Source organism: Salvelinus sp. IW2-2015, linkage group LG23 (assembly GCF_002910315.2).
Source record: "Salvelinus sp. IW2-2015 linkage group LG23, ASM291031v2, whole genome shotgun sequence".
NCBI classification, from domain to species: domain Eukaryota; kingdom Metazoa; phylum Chordata; class Actinopteri; order Salmoniformes; family Salmonidae; genus Salvelinus; species Salvelinus sp. IW2-2015.
In genome coordinates this window covers 45,896,465-45,910,043 of record NC_036863.1, presented here as the reverse complement: position 1 = coordinate 45,910,043, position 13,579 = coordinate 45,896,465, and the positions used below count along the sequence as shown (strand labels likewise).

The 13,579-nt window shown below is 41.6% G+C and overlaps 1 protein-coding gene across 1 annotated transcript in view; it reads left to right on the top strand.

The window, feature by feature from the left end:
* arcn1a (archain 1a) overlaps positions 1 to 12,374 on the top strand; it is a 19,536-nt gene extending 7,162 nt beyond the window's left edge. Inside the window, exons 2-10 of the mRNA XM_023968010.2 lie at positions 1,992 to 2,255; positions 2,562 to 2,741; positions 2,979 to 3,181; positions 3,387 to 3,548; positions 3,789 to 3,954; positions 4,198 to 4,345; positions 10,204 to 10,312; positions 10,472 to 10,676; positions 10,890 to 12,374. Coding sequence (XP_023823778.1) covers positions 1,992 to 2,255; positions 2,562 to 2,741; positions 2,979 to 3,181; positions 3,387 to 3,548; positions 3,789 to 3,954; positions 4,198 to 4,345; positions 10,204 to 10,312; positions 10,472 to 10,676; positions 10,890 to 10,979 — 1,527 coding nt within the window. The 3' untranslated portion in view covers positions 10,980 to 12,374. The remainder of the gene's footprint in view (positions 1 to 1,991; positions 2,256 to 2,561; positions 2,742 to 2,978; positions 3,182 to 3,386; positions 3,549 to 3,788; positions 3,955 to 4,197; positions 4,346 to 10,203; positions 10,313 to 10,471; positions 10,677 to 10,889) is intronic.
* Positions 12,375 to 13,579: the final 1,205 nt, after the last annotated feature.

The following is a 13,579-nucleotide window of genomic DNA, read 5'->3' as shown; positions in this document are numbered from 1 at the left end:
TCATTTTACCCCAACCTACATGTACAATTTACTTCAACTAACCTGTACCCCCGCACATTGACTCGGTACTGGTACCCCCTGTATATAGCCTCGTAATTTTTTAACTAATGTAAATATTTTCTTAACTCTATTTTCTTTTCTTAATTTGATTTGAGTTTTCTCCTGTAACTGTTTTTAAAGTCCCCATTAGCCTCATGGGGAAATCATTGAGTGTTTTTATTTTTTTTCTCTCCGGCAACCGAATTAGGAAGGACGCCTGTATCTTTGTAGTGATTGGATGTATTGATTCACCATCCAAAGTGTAATTAATAACTTCAATGTCTGCTTTTTTAAATGTGTAGCCATCTACATTTGTGAGGCAAAGGAAAACCTCCCTGGTCTTTGTGGTTGAATCTCTGTTTTGAAATTCACTGCTCGACTGAGGGACCATTTTTATAGATAATTGAATGTGTGGGGTACAGAGATGAGGTAGTCATAAAAAATCATGTTAAACACGAATATTGCACAAGGTCCATGCAACTTATGTGACTTGTTAAGCACATTTGTACTCCTTAGTTAGGCTTGCTATTACAAAAGGGTTGAATACTTATTGACTCAAAAAAAATTGAAAAACGGAATTCCACTTTGACATTATGGGGTGTATTGTGTGTGGGCTAGTGACCAAAAAATCTCAATGTTATCAATTTTTTAAGTTCACGTTGTAACACAATAAAATGTGGAAAAAGTCAAGGGCTGTGAATACCTCCTGAAGGCACTGTACATCCAAACATTTCAGGCCAACTGAAGTGTCTAGTGTTGGTAGGGGCAGTTTGGAATTTAGCAATAGACTTGAGTGGACACTCATTGACACCTTTTCCATGATCAAACAGTTATGGAGTCACAGACGTCCTTATATAACAAGAGAGAGACAGGTAGGTTGATTTTTAGATTAGGCCTAGTCATTGGTAGTGTGGCTGAACTTTCCCAAATGTATTTAAATACATTAAATCAAACAAACACTGTCAGAATTAATTTAGGCTATTTTACAAATAACAAAAACCTGAAGTCAACTTCTTGGTGTTCTGTTTCCAGTCACACAAAAGGAAACTGAGACGATGTGGTCAACAGTATTTGCGTGTGTATTAGTGTTAGTATAAGCCTACCTCTGAAAAAGATGATTGAAAACGTAAAACCAAGGTAACACAGTGCTCTTTTTAGCTGAATCTTTTGAGGTTGAATGAAAATCACATTGTTTTTCTCTCAGGACCTAAAGAGCAGCTGCTGTGTTACCGAACCAGGATATTTTCGCCCCTTATGGTGTTGGATGTTCATTAATCTCATGTGTCTTGTTAGAAGTGACCACTGTGATAGCTGACTTCAAAAGCCGTACACCGAGTGTACTAAACATTAGGAATATGACACGGACGAGGTGAAAGCTATGATCTCTTATTGATGTCACCTGTGAAATCTACTTCAATCAGTGTAGATTAAGGGAAGGAGACAGGTTAAAGAAGGATTTTAAAGACTTGTGACATTGAGGATTATGTATGTGTGCCATTCAGAGGGTGAATGGGCAAGAAAATATTTAAGTGCCTTTGAACGGGATTTGGTAGTAGGTGCCAGGCGCACCGGTTTGTGTCAAGAACTGCAACGCTGCTGGGTTTTTCACACTCAACAGTTTCCCGTGTGTATCAAGAATGGTCCACCACCCAAAGGACATCCAGCCAACTTGACACAACTGTGGAAAGCATTGGAGTCAACATGGGCCAGCATCCCTGTGGGACACTTGTGAAACTTGTAGTCATGCTCTGATGAATTGAGGCTGTTCTCGCGCAAAAGGGGGTACAACTCAATACGGTGTTCCTAATGTTTTGTACACTCGGTGGATATTGTAATATTAGCTGAATAGGAGCAACACTTGAATATTTTGTCTACACGTCTTGAATCTTAACCATGCATGGACTCAATCATTGCTATTCTGTAACTATGGCCTCCTGTTCCTCTTGTCCCAGGTGCTGTTGGCAGCAGCGGTGTGCACCAAGGCGGGCAAGGCCATCGTGTCGCGGCAGTTTGTGGAGATGACCCGGACGCGCGTGGAGGGCCTGCTGGCCGCCTTCCCCAAGCTGATGAACACAGGCAAGCAGCACACGTTTGTGGAGACTGAGAGCGTGCGCTACGTTTACCAGCCCCTGGAGAAGCTCTACATGGTGCTGGTCACCACCAAGAACAGCAACATCCTAGAGGACCTGGAGACACTACGCCTCTTCTCACGCGTGGTATGACACACACTCTCACAGATGCCCTGTTCACACGCACACACCTTCAGAAATATCCTCTGTCGCCAACCCACAGACTCACACATGGTCTCTCATACTTCTAGAAGTGGCAGAGGACACACGTTATGTAAACGGTGTTTGTTAAGCGTAGCCCAAACAAAGTGTTTCTAAGTTTAAAGTAGCCTAAACAGTGTTTTTCAGTTTGGCAGAGCCTAAACAAAGTTTGCCACTGAGTAAAATTATCAGTAGGAATTTGTGATGAAAAGAGCATGSATGACTAAATGACCAAATATATTTKTTCCTTAGATCCCAGAGTACTGTCGGGTGCTGGAGGAAGGGGAGGTCTCGGACCACTGTTTTGACCTGATCTTTGCCTTTGACGAGATCGTGGCGCTGGGCTACAGGGAGAACGTCAACCTGGCCCAGATCAGAACATTCACAGAGATGGACTCTCATGAGGAGAAGGTGTTCCGCGCCGTCCGAGAGGTGAAAGGAGAGCAGCAGCAGAACTAATGAACAGATTTACATTACGTTATTACTGAGGCTATCAACAGTCTGAATGAACGGGGAGCGGCAGAACTGAACATCATTACATTATTGTTGTAATGTAGCTGAATTGCTAAATCCAACACTAGTCTGAATGAAGGGGTTTTGGTCCAAAAGACATTCATGTTTTATCTCTAAAGTCTTCTCTTTTCTCCTTGTGTTCTCTCTCCATCTCAGACCCAGGAGCGAGAGGCTAAGGCCGAGATGAGGAGAAAGGCTAAGGAGCTGCAACAGGCCAGGCGGGACGCGGACCGTTCAGGGAAGAAGTCCCCAGGGTTCTCCGGAGGGTTCGGCAGCATGTCCAGCAGCAGCAACGCTACCATCATCACAGACACCCTCATGGAGCCAGAGAAACCCAAGGCCTCACCTGTCCCTGCCAGGTACTACCCTCGGTATATTAGGATTTTGAGATGTTTTGATTGTTAGGATGAATGTATCCTGTGTTCTATGTGTAAGATGTATTTCTTAGTATATTTCTTGGCTGGTTATGCTCAATGGAAGTTGTGAAACTTGTTTTGTCATCATGCATTTTTAATACTGCAGAAAGTTAGGCCTATGCCTCATGAGTTATGTGTTCCTCCGTAGGGCTAGTGGTCCCAGTAAGGCCCTGAAGCTGAGTGCCAGGGGGAAGGAGGTAGATGACTTTGTGGACAAGCTCAAGTCTGAGGGACAAGTCATCATGCCCAGCTCAGGGAAGAGGCCCTCCGAGGCATCCAAAGCCCTGCCTCCACCAGTTAACACAGAGAGGTGGGTTTACCAGGTTTTATATTATATCCCACCGATTACAGGCAGTGTGTTTGAGGAATCAGTTTGCACAAGGCGAGGCGCAGAATCGCTCATCTTGATCCCATAATGCAGCGTTATTTGGGATGCAAAGTGATTGTAGATCAGTGATTCTACACAGTCCAGACTGCAATGTAGTTGGACTCAAACACCTGCAGGTTGGTATGTTCAACTGCATCTAACCTCTGCCCCCTGGTTCACCAGCGTGCACCTGCGTTGTGAGGAGAAAATCAGCCTGACCTGTGGGAGAGACGGAGGGCTACAGAACCTGGAGGTCCTGGGTATGATCACCCTCCGAGTGGCCGACGACAAGAATGGACGCATTCGCCTCACCATCAACAACGGAGACAAGAAGGGAGTCCAGCTGCAGGTAGGTTCCAAACAAATACATCATTGGTTCCAAAGGGGGGAAAGGTTCACCACCTCAACACAACAGATATACATGTCAAGGCATTCATGGATTTGGCCTGTGTAAATCAAGATTCAAAATGGCACACAACCACAGTTCGTTGTATTTGCTTTTGGTGCAGCATGAGCATGATGCCATGGGAATTTTAACAATGTGTTTTTATCGATTTTTTTATTTTATTTTTTTCCTCCCTGCTCTGTTCAGACCCACCCCAACGTGGATAAGAAGCTGTTCACCACAGACTCCGTGCTGGGCCTGAAGAACCCAGACAAGTCCTTCCCTCTGAACAATGACGTGGGCGTGCTCAAGTGGAGGCTACAGACCACAGACGAGACCCTCATACCACTAACGAGTCAGTACACTTTACTAGAGTATTAAGTATTTCTATACTAGTGTATACTGTTTTTCCTTAAGGTATTCCAGCTCTCCAGAGAGAGAAACACTATGTTCCAAGCATTCCAACTATTGTGTTCCAAGCATTCTAATAGGTTGTTATCAATATAGCATCACAAGGTGTAGAGCGTTAAATTTGCCTGCTAGGGGGCAAGGAGACCCTCAGCTCCGCTAAAAACATTGACAACTGCGTGTCATTTGAGGGATTGTTAAATAAATATTATCTATTTGGTTGTAACATCACCTCTTGAAGAGCATAGTCACAACTACAGATTTAGCTCTGTCATCAGAGTTATACAGCAAGTAACTGCATGCTTTTCATGATCAGTAAACATCAATTAGACTTCAGTGCAGCTTTTGACATTATTGACCATAGTCTGCTGCTGGAACAACGTATGTGTTTTGGCTTTACACCCCCTGCTGTAATGTGGATAAAGAGTTACTTGTCTAACCGAACACAGAGGGTGTTCTTTAATGGAAGCCTATCAAATATAATCCAGTAAGAATCAGGAATTCCCCAGGGTAGCTGTTTAGGCCCCTTGTTTTAAAAATGTTTACTAACGACATGCCACTGACTTTGAGTAAAGCCAGAGTTTCTATGTATGCGGATGACTCAACACTATACACGTCAGCTACTACAGCGACTGAAATGACTCCAGCACTCAACAAAGAGCTGCAGTTAGTTTCAGAGTGGGTGGCAAGGAATAAGTTAGCCCTAAATATTTCTGCAATAATGTATAAATTGAGCAAGTTGAGATGACTGAACTGCTTGGAGTAACACTAGATTTTAAACTGTCTAAACATATTGATGCAGTAGTAGCTAAGATGGGCAGAAGTCTGTCTATAGTAAAGTGATGCTCTGCCTTAACAACACTATCAACAAGGCAGGTCCTACAGGCCCTAGTTTTGTCGCACCTTGACTACTGTTCAGTCGTGTGGTCAGGTGCAACAAAAAAGGACTGCAATTGGCTCAGAACAGGGCAGCGTAGCGGCTGGCCCTTGGATGTACACAGAGAGCTAATATTAATAATATGCATATCAATCTCTCCTGGCTGAAAGTGGAGGATAGATTGACTTCATCACTACTTTTATTTATGAGAGGTATTGACAAGTTGAATGAACCGAGCTGCCTGTCTTAAACTACTGGCACACAGCTCGGACACCCATGCATACCCCACAAGACATGCCATAAGACATGCCAGAACAGACTATGGGAGGCACACAGTACAAACAAGAGCCATGCTACATGGAACTCTATTCCACATCAAGTAACTGACACAAGCAATAAAATTCGTTTAAAAAAAAAAAAAAAAAAAGATAAAAAAACACCTTATGGACACGTGCGCATACACACACACACACAATAATATACCCACTATACATACACATGGATTTAGTGGTGGAGTAGGGGCCTGAGGGCACACATTGTGTTGTGAATGTATTGTGATGTTTTTAAAATTATATGAACTGCCTTAATTTTGCGGGACCCCAGGAACAGTAGCTTCCTGCCTTGGCAGCAGATAATGGGGATCCATAATAAATACAAATTGATAATGTAATTTCAGATACGTGAGGGTATACTCATGACATCTCTCCACCATTTAACTGGATATTTGAGTGATAGAACATTTTAAAAAGAACTGTACTTGACAAGTATGAGTGGTGTCGGTTCATTTCCAATCCTTTGTGGGCTCTGCCTGTCAAGCAGCAGAAGGGCGCATTTGCCGATGTACTGTTCAAGTTTCAAGTTTATTTTATATAGCCCTTCGTACATCAGCTAATATCTCGAAGTGCTGTACAGAAACCCAGCCTAAAACCCCAAACAGCAAGCAATGCAGGTGTAGAAGCACGGTGGCTAGGAAAAACTCCCTAGAAAGGCCTAAACCTAGGAAGAAACCTAGAGAGGAACCAGGCTATGAGGGGTGGCCAGTCCTCTTCTGGCTGTGCCGGGTGGAGATTATAACAGAACATGGCCAAGATGTTCAAATGTCACAATCTTGTGAAAACGGCACGTAGTTGTCAATGGTTTTAGCGGAGCTGGGGGTCTGCACCGTATTGTGACGGTTTATTGATAACGGCCTCTTGTGTTCGAAACATTCTAAGTCTTATGTTCTAGGCATTGTCAGCATTCTATCTGGTGTGTTTTTAAAGTGGAACTGACAGCATTTTAACTACTTTGCAGATATGAAACAAACAGACAATCATTTGAGTCAAAAATATGAAATTCCAAGTTTATGCTTCAAAACCAACTTTATGAGTTAAATATAACCTTTTTTTTATTTTTATTTTTTATTATTTTTTGACTCAAAATTCCATGATGTACAGAAAGGCATTGCTGGCAGAATAGATGGATACAGTTTTATGCAATTCATCAATACATTTCTTGGTAGTCTAATACTGCTGTCAGGTTGTAAATCACAGCTGGCCTGGTAAATTGTTTGCTGCTGCCACCCATTCGGGATGCACTGTTTCAGTTTCAATGACTCACTATTTTGAACAAAGACGGACAACTCTAAGTATGGGCATGTCAATACAATCAAATTAGCAAGGGCAATGATCACAAGTCAGTCATAATGTGGCTAATAGGCTAGCACGCGTGTCAAACTCAAGGACCGCGGTCCAAATGGGACACACAAATGAGTATTAATCAGTCAACAGTTGAGTTTGAATGTGAATTCAGCTTCACTTGGGCTGCTTTCCTGTGTTCCGTTTAAAGCGCACCCCCCCTGAGGGAAAGTGTACAGACACATGCCACTGTCCTAGCTAGGCTACTAAAATGTTGCCGTCTGGCTACGTTTTCAGTGCACCGTACAGCAATGCTGCATTCAGCTGCACTGGTGATCCATGCAGTGCAAAAAAGGAAAAAAATATGAATGAAATCAATTTAGCCTCAAATAAATAATGAAACATGTTCAATTTGGTTTAAATAATGCAAAAACAAAGTGTTGGAGAAGAAAGTAAAAGTGCAATATGTGCCATGTAAAAAAGCTAACAATTAAGTTCCTTGCTCAGAACATGAGAACATATGAAAGCTGGTGGTTCCTTTTAACATGAGTCTTCAATATTCCCAGGTAAGAAGTTTTAGGTTGTAGTTATGGGAGTTATAGGGCTATTTCTCTCTTCCATTTGTATTTCATATACCTTATTGGATGTTCTTATAGGCACTTATACTATTGGATGTTCTTATAGGCACTTTAGTATTGCTAATGTAACAGTATAGCCTCCGTCCCTCTCCTCGCCCCTACCTGGGCTCAAACCAGGAACACGTCGACAACAGCCACCCTCGACGCATCGTTAACCAGCGCTCCACAAAAGCCGCGGCCCTTGCAGAGCAAGGGGAACAACTACTTCACGGTCTCAGAGCGAGTGATGTCACCGATTTGAAACGCTATTAGCGCACACCCCGCTAACTAGCTAGCCATTTCACATCGGTTACACCAGCCTAATCTCGGGAGTTGATAGGCTTAAAGTCATAAACAGCTCAATGCTTGAAGCACAGCGAAGAGCTGCTGGCAAACGCACGAATGTGCTGTTTGAATGAATGCTTACGAGCCTGCTGCTGCCTTCCACCGCTCAGTCAGACTGCTCTATCAAATCATAGACTTAATTATAACATAACACACAGAAATACGAGCCTTAGGTCATTAATATCGTCAAATCCGGAAACTATCATTTCGAAAAAACTAAGCGTTTATTCTTTCAGCGAAATACGGAACCGTTCCGTATTTTATCTAACGGGTGGCATCCATAAGTCTAAATATTCCTGTTACATTGCACAACCTTCAATGTTATGTCATAATTACGTAAAATTCTGGCAAATTAGTTCGCAACGAGCCAGGCGGCGCAAACTGTTGCATATACCCTGACTCTGCGTGCAATGAACGCAAGAGAAGTGACACAATTTCCCTAGTTTAATATTGCCTGCTTACCTGGATTTCTTAACTAAATATGCAGGCTTAAAAAAATATACTTCTGTGTATTGATTTTAAGAAAGGCATTGATGTTTATGGTTAGGTACATTCGTGCAACGATTGTGCTTTTTTCGCAAATGCACTTTTGTTGACTCATCCCCAGTTTGGCAAAGTTGGCTGTCTTTGTTAGGAAGAAATAGTGTTCACACTGTTCGCAACGAGCCAGGCGGCCCAAACTGCTGCATATACCCTGACTCTGTTGCACAGAACGCAAGAGAAGTGACACAATTTTCCTAGTTAAAAGAAATTCATGTTAGCAGGCAATATTAACTAAATATGCAGGTTTAAAAATGTATACTTGTCTATTGATTTTAAGAAAGTTGTTGATGTTTATGGTTAGGTACACAGTGGTGCAACGACAGTGCTTTTTTTGCGAATGCGCTTGTTAAATTACCCGTTTGGTGAAGTAGGCTATGATTCAATGATATTAACAGGCACCGCATCGATTATATGCAATGCAGGACAAGCTAGATAAACTAGTAATATCATCATCTATGTGTAGTTAACTAGTGATTAGGTTAAGATTGTTTATTTTTTATTTTTTACAAGATGCATTTAATGCTAGCTAGCACCTTACCATGGCTCCTTACTGCGCTCGCATAACAGGTAGTCAGCCTGCCACGCGGTCTCCTCGTGGAGTGCAATGTAATCGGCCATGATCGGTGTCCAAAAATGCCGATTACCAATTGTTATGAAAACTTGAAATCGGCCCTAATTAATCGGCCATTCCGATTAATCGGTCGACCTCTATTTTAAATGTTAACAAAAACATAGTTGTAGGTTGTTGTATCTGGAGTTAACTACTTTTTGATTAGGATCGCAGCATATAATGCACATCTGCAAGCATAGCGGCAAAGACTGGACAATTATTATTTATCTATTGTTTTAATATGTTAAAATGCTACATCCTATGTACATAAGTGGACATTATAAAAGGCCAGATTTTTTCTAATAAAACAATGGCCAGTTTGGGTCGCAGTTGCATGTTTTCTTTTTTGTAAATCAAATAGGCTATGTCTGGCCTGTGATTATTATTATTTATTTATTTGTATTTTTTTAATTATGTATGCATGTACAGTTGAAGTCGGAATTTTACATACACCTTAGCCAAATACATTTAAACCTAGTTTTTCACAATTCCTGACACTTAATCCTGGAAAAAAATTCCTTGTCTTAGGTCAGTTAGGATCACCACTTTATTTTAAGAATGTGAAATGTCAGAATAATAGTAGAGTGATTTATTTCAGCTTTTATTTCTTTCATCACATTCCCAGTGGGTCAGAAGTTTACATACACTCAATTAGTATTTGGTAGCATTGCCTTTAAATTGTTTAACTTGGGTCAAACGTTTCGGGTAGCCTTCCACAAGCTTCCCAAAATAATTTGGGTGAATTTTGGCCCATTCCTCCTGACAGAGCGCAAATGGTGTAACTGAGTCAGGTTTGTAGGCCTCCTTGCTCGCACACGCTTTTTCAGTTCTGCCCACAAATGTTCTAGGTCAGGGCTTTGTGATGGCCTCTCCAATACCTTGACTTTGTTGTCCTTAAGCCATTTTGCCACAACTTTGGAAGTATGCTTGGGGTCATTGTCCATTTGGAAGACCCATTTGCGACCAAGCTTTAACTTCCTGACTGATGTGTTGTCCAAAATGCCTTACTATATGTCATTCCCAAACATTCTATGAATTTGTGAAAATGACTATTTCTAAGTCAGAAAATGTAAAAAAAAAAAAAAGAAAAAAAAAAGGGGTATATATGAATAGATTTTAATAAGATTGAATGTTGCTAAAATGCTGTCAGTTCCGCTTTAAACATTCTATCTGTTGTGTTCTTCTATTTCTCCCCAGTAAACTGCTGGCCCTCTGAGAGTGCCACTGGCTGTGATGTCAACATAGAGTACGAGCTTCAGGAAGACGCACTTGAACTGAATGATGTAGTCATCTCTATTCCCATCCCGTAAGTAAACCTCTCTGAAGCACCTCTGAGATCCCATTTCTCCTTTTATCTTTTCCATTCTACACAATGGATTCCATATTCATTTCCAGTACTAGGGCCTTAGACACTGTTGCAGTCTGTCATCGGAGTTTAATTTCGTGTGTTTATCTGTCCCTGCAGGTCAGGTGTGGGTGCGCCTGTGATTGGCGACCTGGACGGAGAGTATCGCCACGACAGCCGGCGGAACATTCTAGAGTGGTGTTTACCCGTGGTGGATGTCAACAACAAGACAGGAAGTCTGGAGTTCAGCGTGGCAGGCCAGCCCAATGATTTCTTCCCTGTCAACGTCTCCTTCGTCTCCAAAGGAAACTACTGCGACATAACGGTCAGTGTTTCATTTATTTCTTTGTATTATATTTCACTTTTATTTCACAAGGCGAGTCGGTTTAAAAACAAATTATTATTTACAATGACGGCCTGTAAGTCTCTTTAGCAGTTTGTGAGACCATTTAGATCTCCATCTATTGTATTAACCTAATGGTATTTGGATTATACTTCCATTGTGACGGTGTGTCATGACTCCTGTTCCCCTCTCCAGGTGGCCAAAGTGTCCCAGGTAGATGGAGAAGTTCCAGTGAGGTTCTCCTCAGAGACGTCGTTCCTGGTCGACAAGTATGAAATACTGTAATATATTCACATGCAGTACTACCAGCAAACATCAAGATCAGTGGGTTGACATATGAAAAAAATGAAACAAGATGAAAGTGAGAAGTGGACTTGAAACCCTTTTCAAAAAGAAAAACCCTTCCCACCATGGCTTGGCTTGCCAGCATTTAGTGTCTTTGTACATTTTTACCAGAAATCTATCAACTGATCGGCCTATAGCTGTATGTATAAAGAACCGCTCGATGCACCTGCAAGCAGGAATGGTAAAGTCAAACAGGACAACGTTAGGTAACTGTATCCGGGTTAGGTTGGGTGGACCTGGGGGGTGATGACATCTGGGGTGGGCTTTGTGAATGACCCTCTCGTCGGTCCAGTTTGTATCAAATCCATTGACAGACAGATTCTGTGAACCTATTGGCTAATAGTTTTACAGATATGTCGTAATCATGTACGGAAATACTCTTTGATACACGTACTCCAATACAAAACAGGCTTGCGGTCCATGGTATAACACTACAACCACTCTTTGCTTTGGCCAGAAGAACCACATTTTGTGATTGGTACTGACCTGAACTGCCTGTCTCCCGCAAGGCTAAATCTTAGCTAAAATGATTAAGATTGCATGTTTTATAGTTTAGCTTCGCTCGAGTTTGAAAGACCTCATTATTAAATAATTTATTTTTCATTACACTGATCTGTCTACAGGCTAGTTAATGTATAATGGCATATTTTGTTTGTGATATGCTATCAAATCAGATGCATGGAGTGATTCAATGCTGAAATACGTTTTTGTACCAGACCAGTACAACTCCAGCACAGTAGTTGTATGCACTTTTTGCAATGGTGGGAGGTCATTCAAAGAAAAAGTTCTCTCTGAGATTTCAACTGTTATGAGTCTKCTTGGAAATGATCTATCCAAGAACCATGACCCTCTAACACTCCAAACATCAAAACTTTATATGCCAATTATCAGATGCTTTTATCCGAAGVGTCTTACAGTACAGTGAGTGCTTACATATTATTAAATACCTAACCCCAACGGGTTATCAACTGTGCCACAGGAGAACCCTGTCCATCAACACCACCCACGGTCCAACCTCAAACCAGCCCCGTTACAATAAGCCCCCATGGTTATGTATGTATGAATGAATGTCAGGGCTCTTCTTGTTTCAGAGTGTATCTATATAGATGGCCATATTCACCTTGACTTTGCTTATGAAAAACAATTGCGAGAGGGAGAAGTAAAATCATATTTGTCTTTTTGTTTCATTTTTTTTCTTTGTTATTCTGAATTGTGTGGGATTCAGATTGGAGGTAAATAAGTGAATCAGACTTTTGTAACCCTATAGAATAATGATCATGGGTAATTAACATTCCAATGTAAACATGAAAAAGATTAAAGTGTATTATAAACTCAGATCTTTTATAATGAAGTATTTTCAGAATGTTGTGCTTTACAAAGGTTAGTTGTCGTCATTTCAATAATCAGTCTTATCTAGAGACTGCATACAAAAAATGGTTTCCACAATCAAAGTATGTTTGAGTAGGGATAGATGTGGAACTATGTTCTGTGATGACTAGAGTGGTGACAGTACGTGAAAATAAGTTTTACATGATTTGATATGGAATGGATGCACAAGTCACAAGTGAACTACAAGACCAGAGTTGAATGTAACCTGTTGGTTTGATCCAAATGTCTGATGTTCTGATTCCTTCCGTTCAAATCAAAGTTTATTTGTCACGTGCGCCGAATACAACAGGTTCACCTTACAGTGAAATGCTTACTTACAGGCTCTAACCAAAAGTGCAAAAAAAGGTATTACGCGAACAATGGGTAAGTAAAGAACTAAAACCAACAGTAATAAGACAGTGAAAATGAACAGTAGGGAGGCTACATACAAGCACCTGTTAGTCAGGCCGATTGTGGTAGTATGTAGATATGGGTAAAGTGACTATGCATATATGATAAACAGAGAGTAGCAGCAGTGTAAAAGAGTGGTGGGTGGCGGGACACAATGCGGTTAGCCAATGTGCGGGGGCGCTGGTTGGTCGGCCCAATTGAGGTAGTACACACAATGATTCAAATAATCCCAGTCATGGTGTATGTGTTGAACGTTTTTGAGGTGAAGCTTTGAGGGAACTGTCCTGTCCCTGTCTACTGTTCAGTAGGGCAACACCGTAGCGGAACGCTTTGCAAAAAGAAAAACAAAGCGATTGTATTGGGCAAGTTCAGGTAGTACCTCCCGGTTTCACTCAATTTCTAAACGTTTTCGCCCTACTGAACACTGCTCATTCTATGAGCTCAACCCGCCTCCACAGAGGATATTCGGGCCATGTCACTCGAGCAACAGGATGGTCCCTCCACAGGGACAGGGCAAGTTCTGATTGAATCTGGGGGAAAATACATTATTTTGCTTTTATTCCATCCCTTTTCTGTCGTAAGTACATTTTATAAAGGGATTTCAGTGGCAGAGAATGCACGTCGAAATGATCTGTTTACTGCTCTGTACTTGAGAGAGAGTGTGTGTGTGAGAGAAAGTAGGGGATTAATGATTTGGCTTCCTTGACCAGCTTTCGTAGCGTGTGTGATGGAGACATACGATCAGGAATACGTAGAGAGTT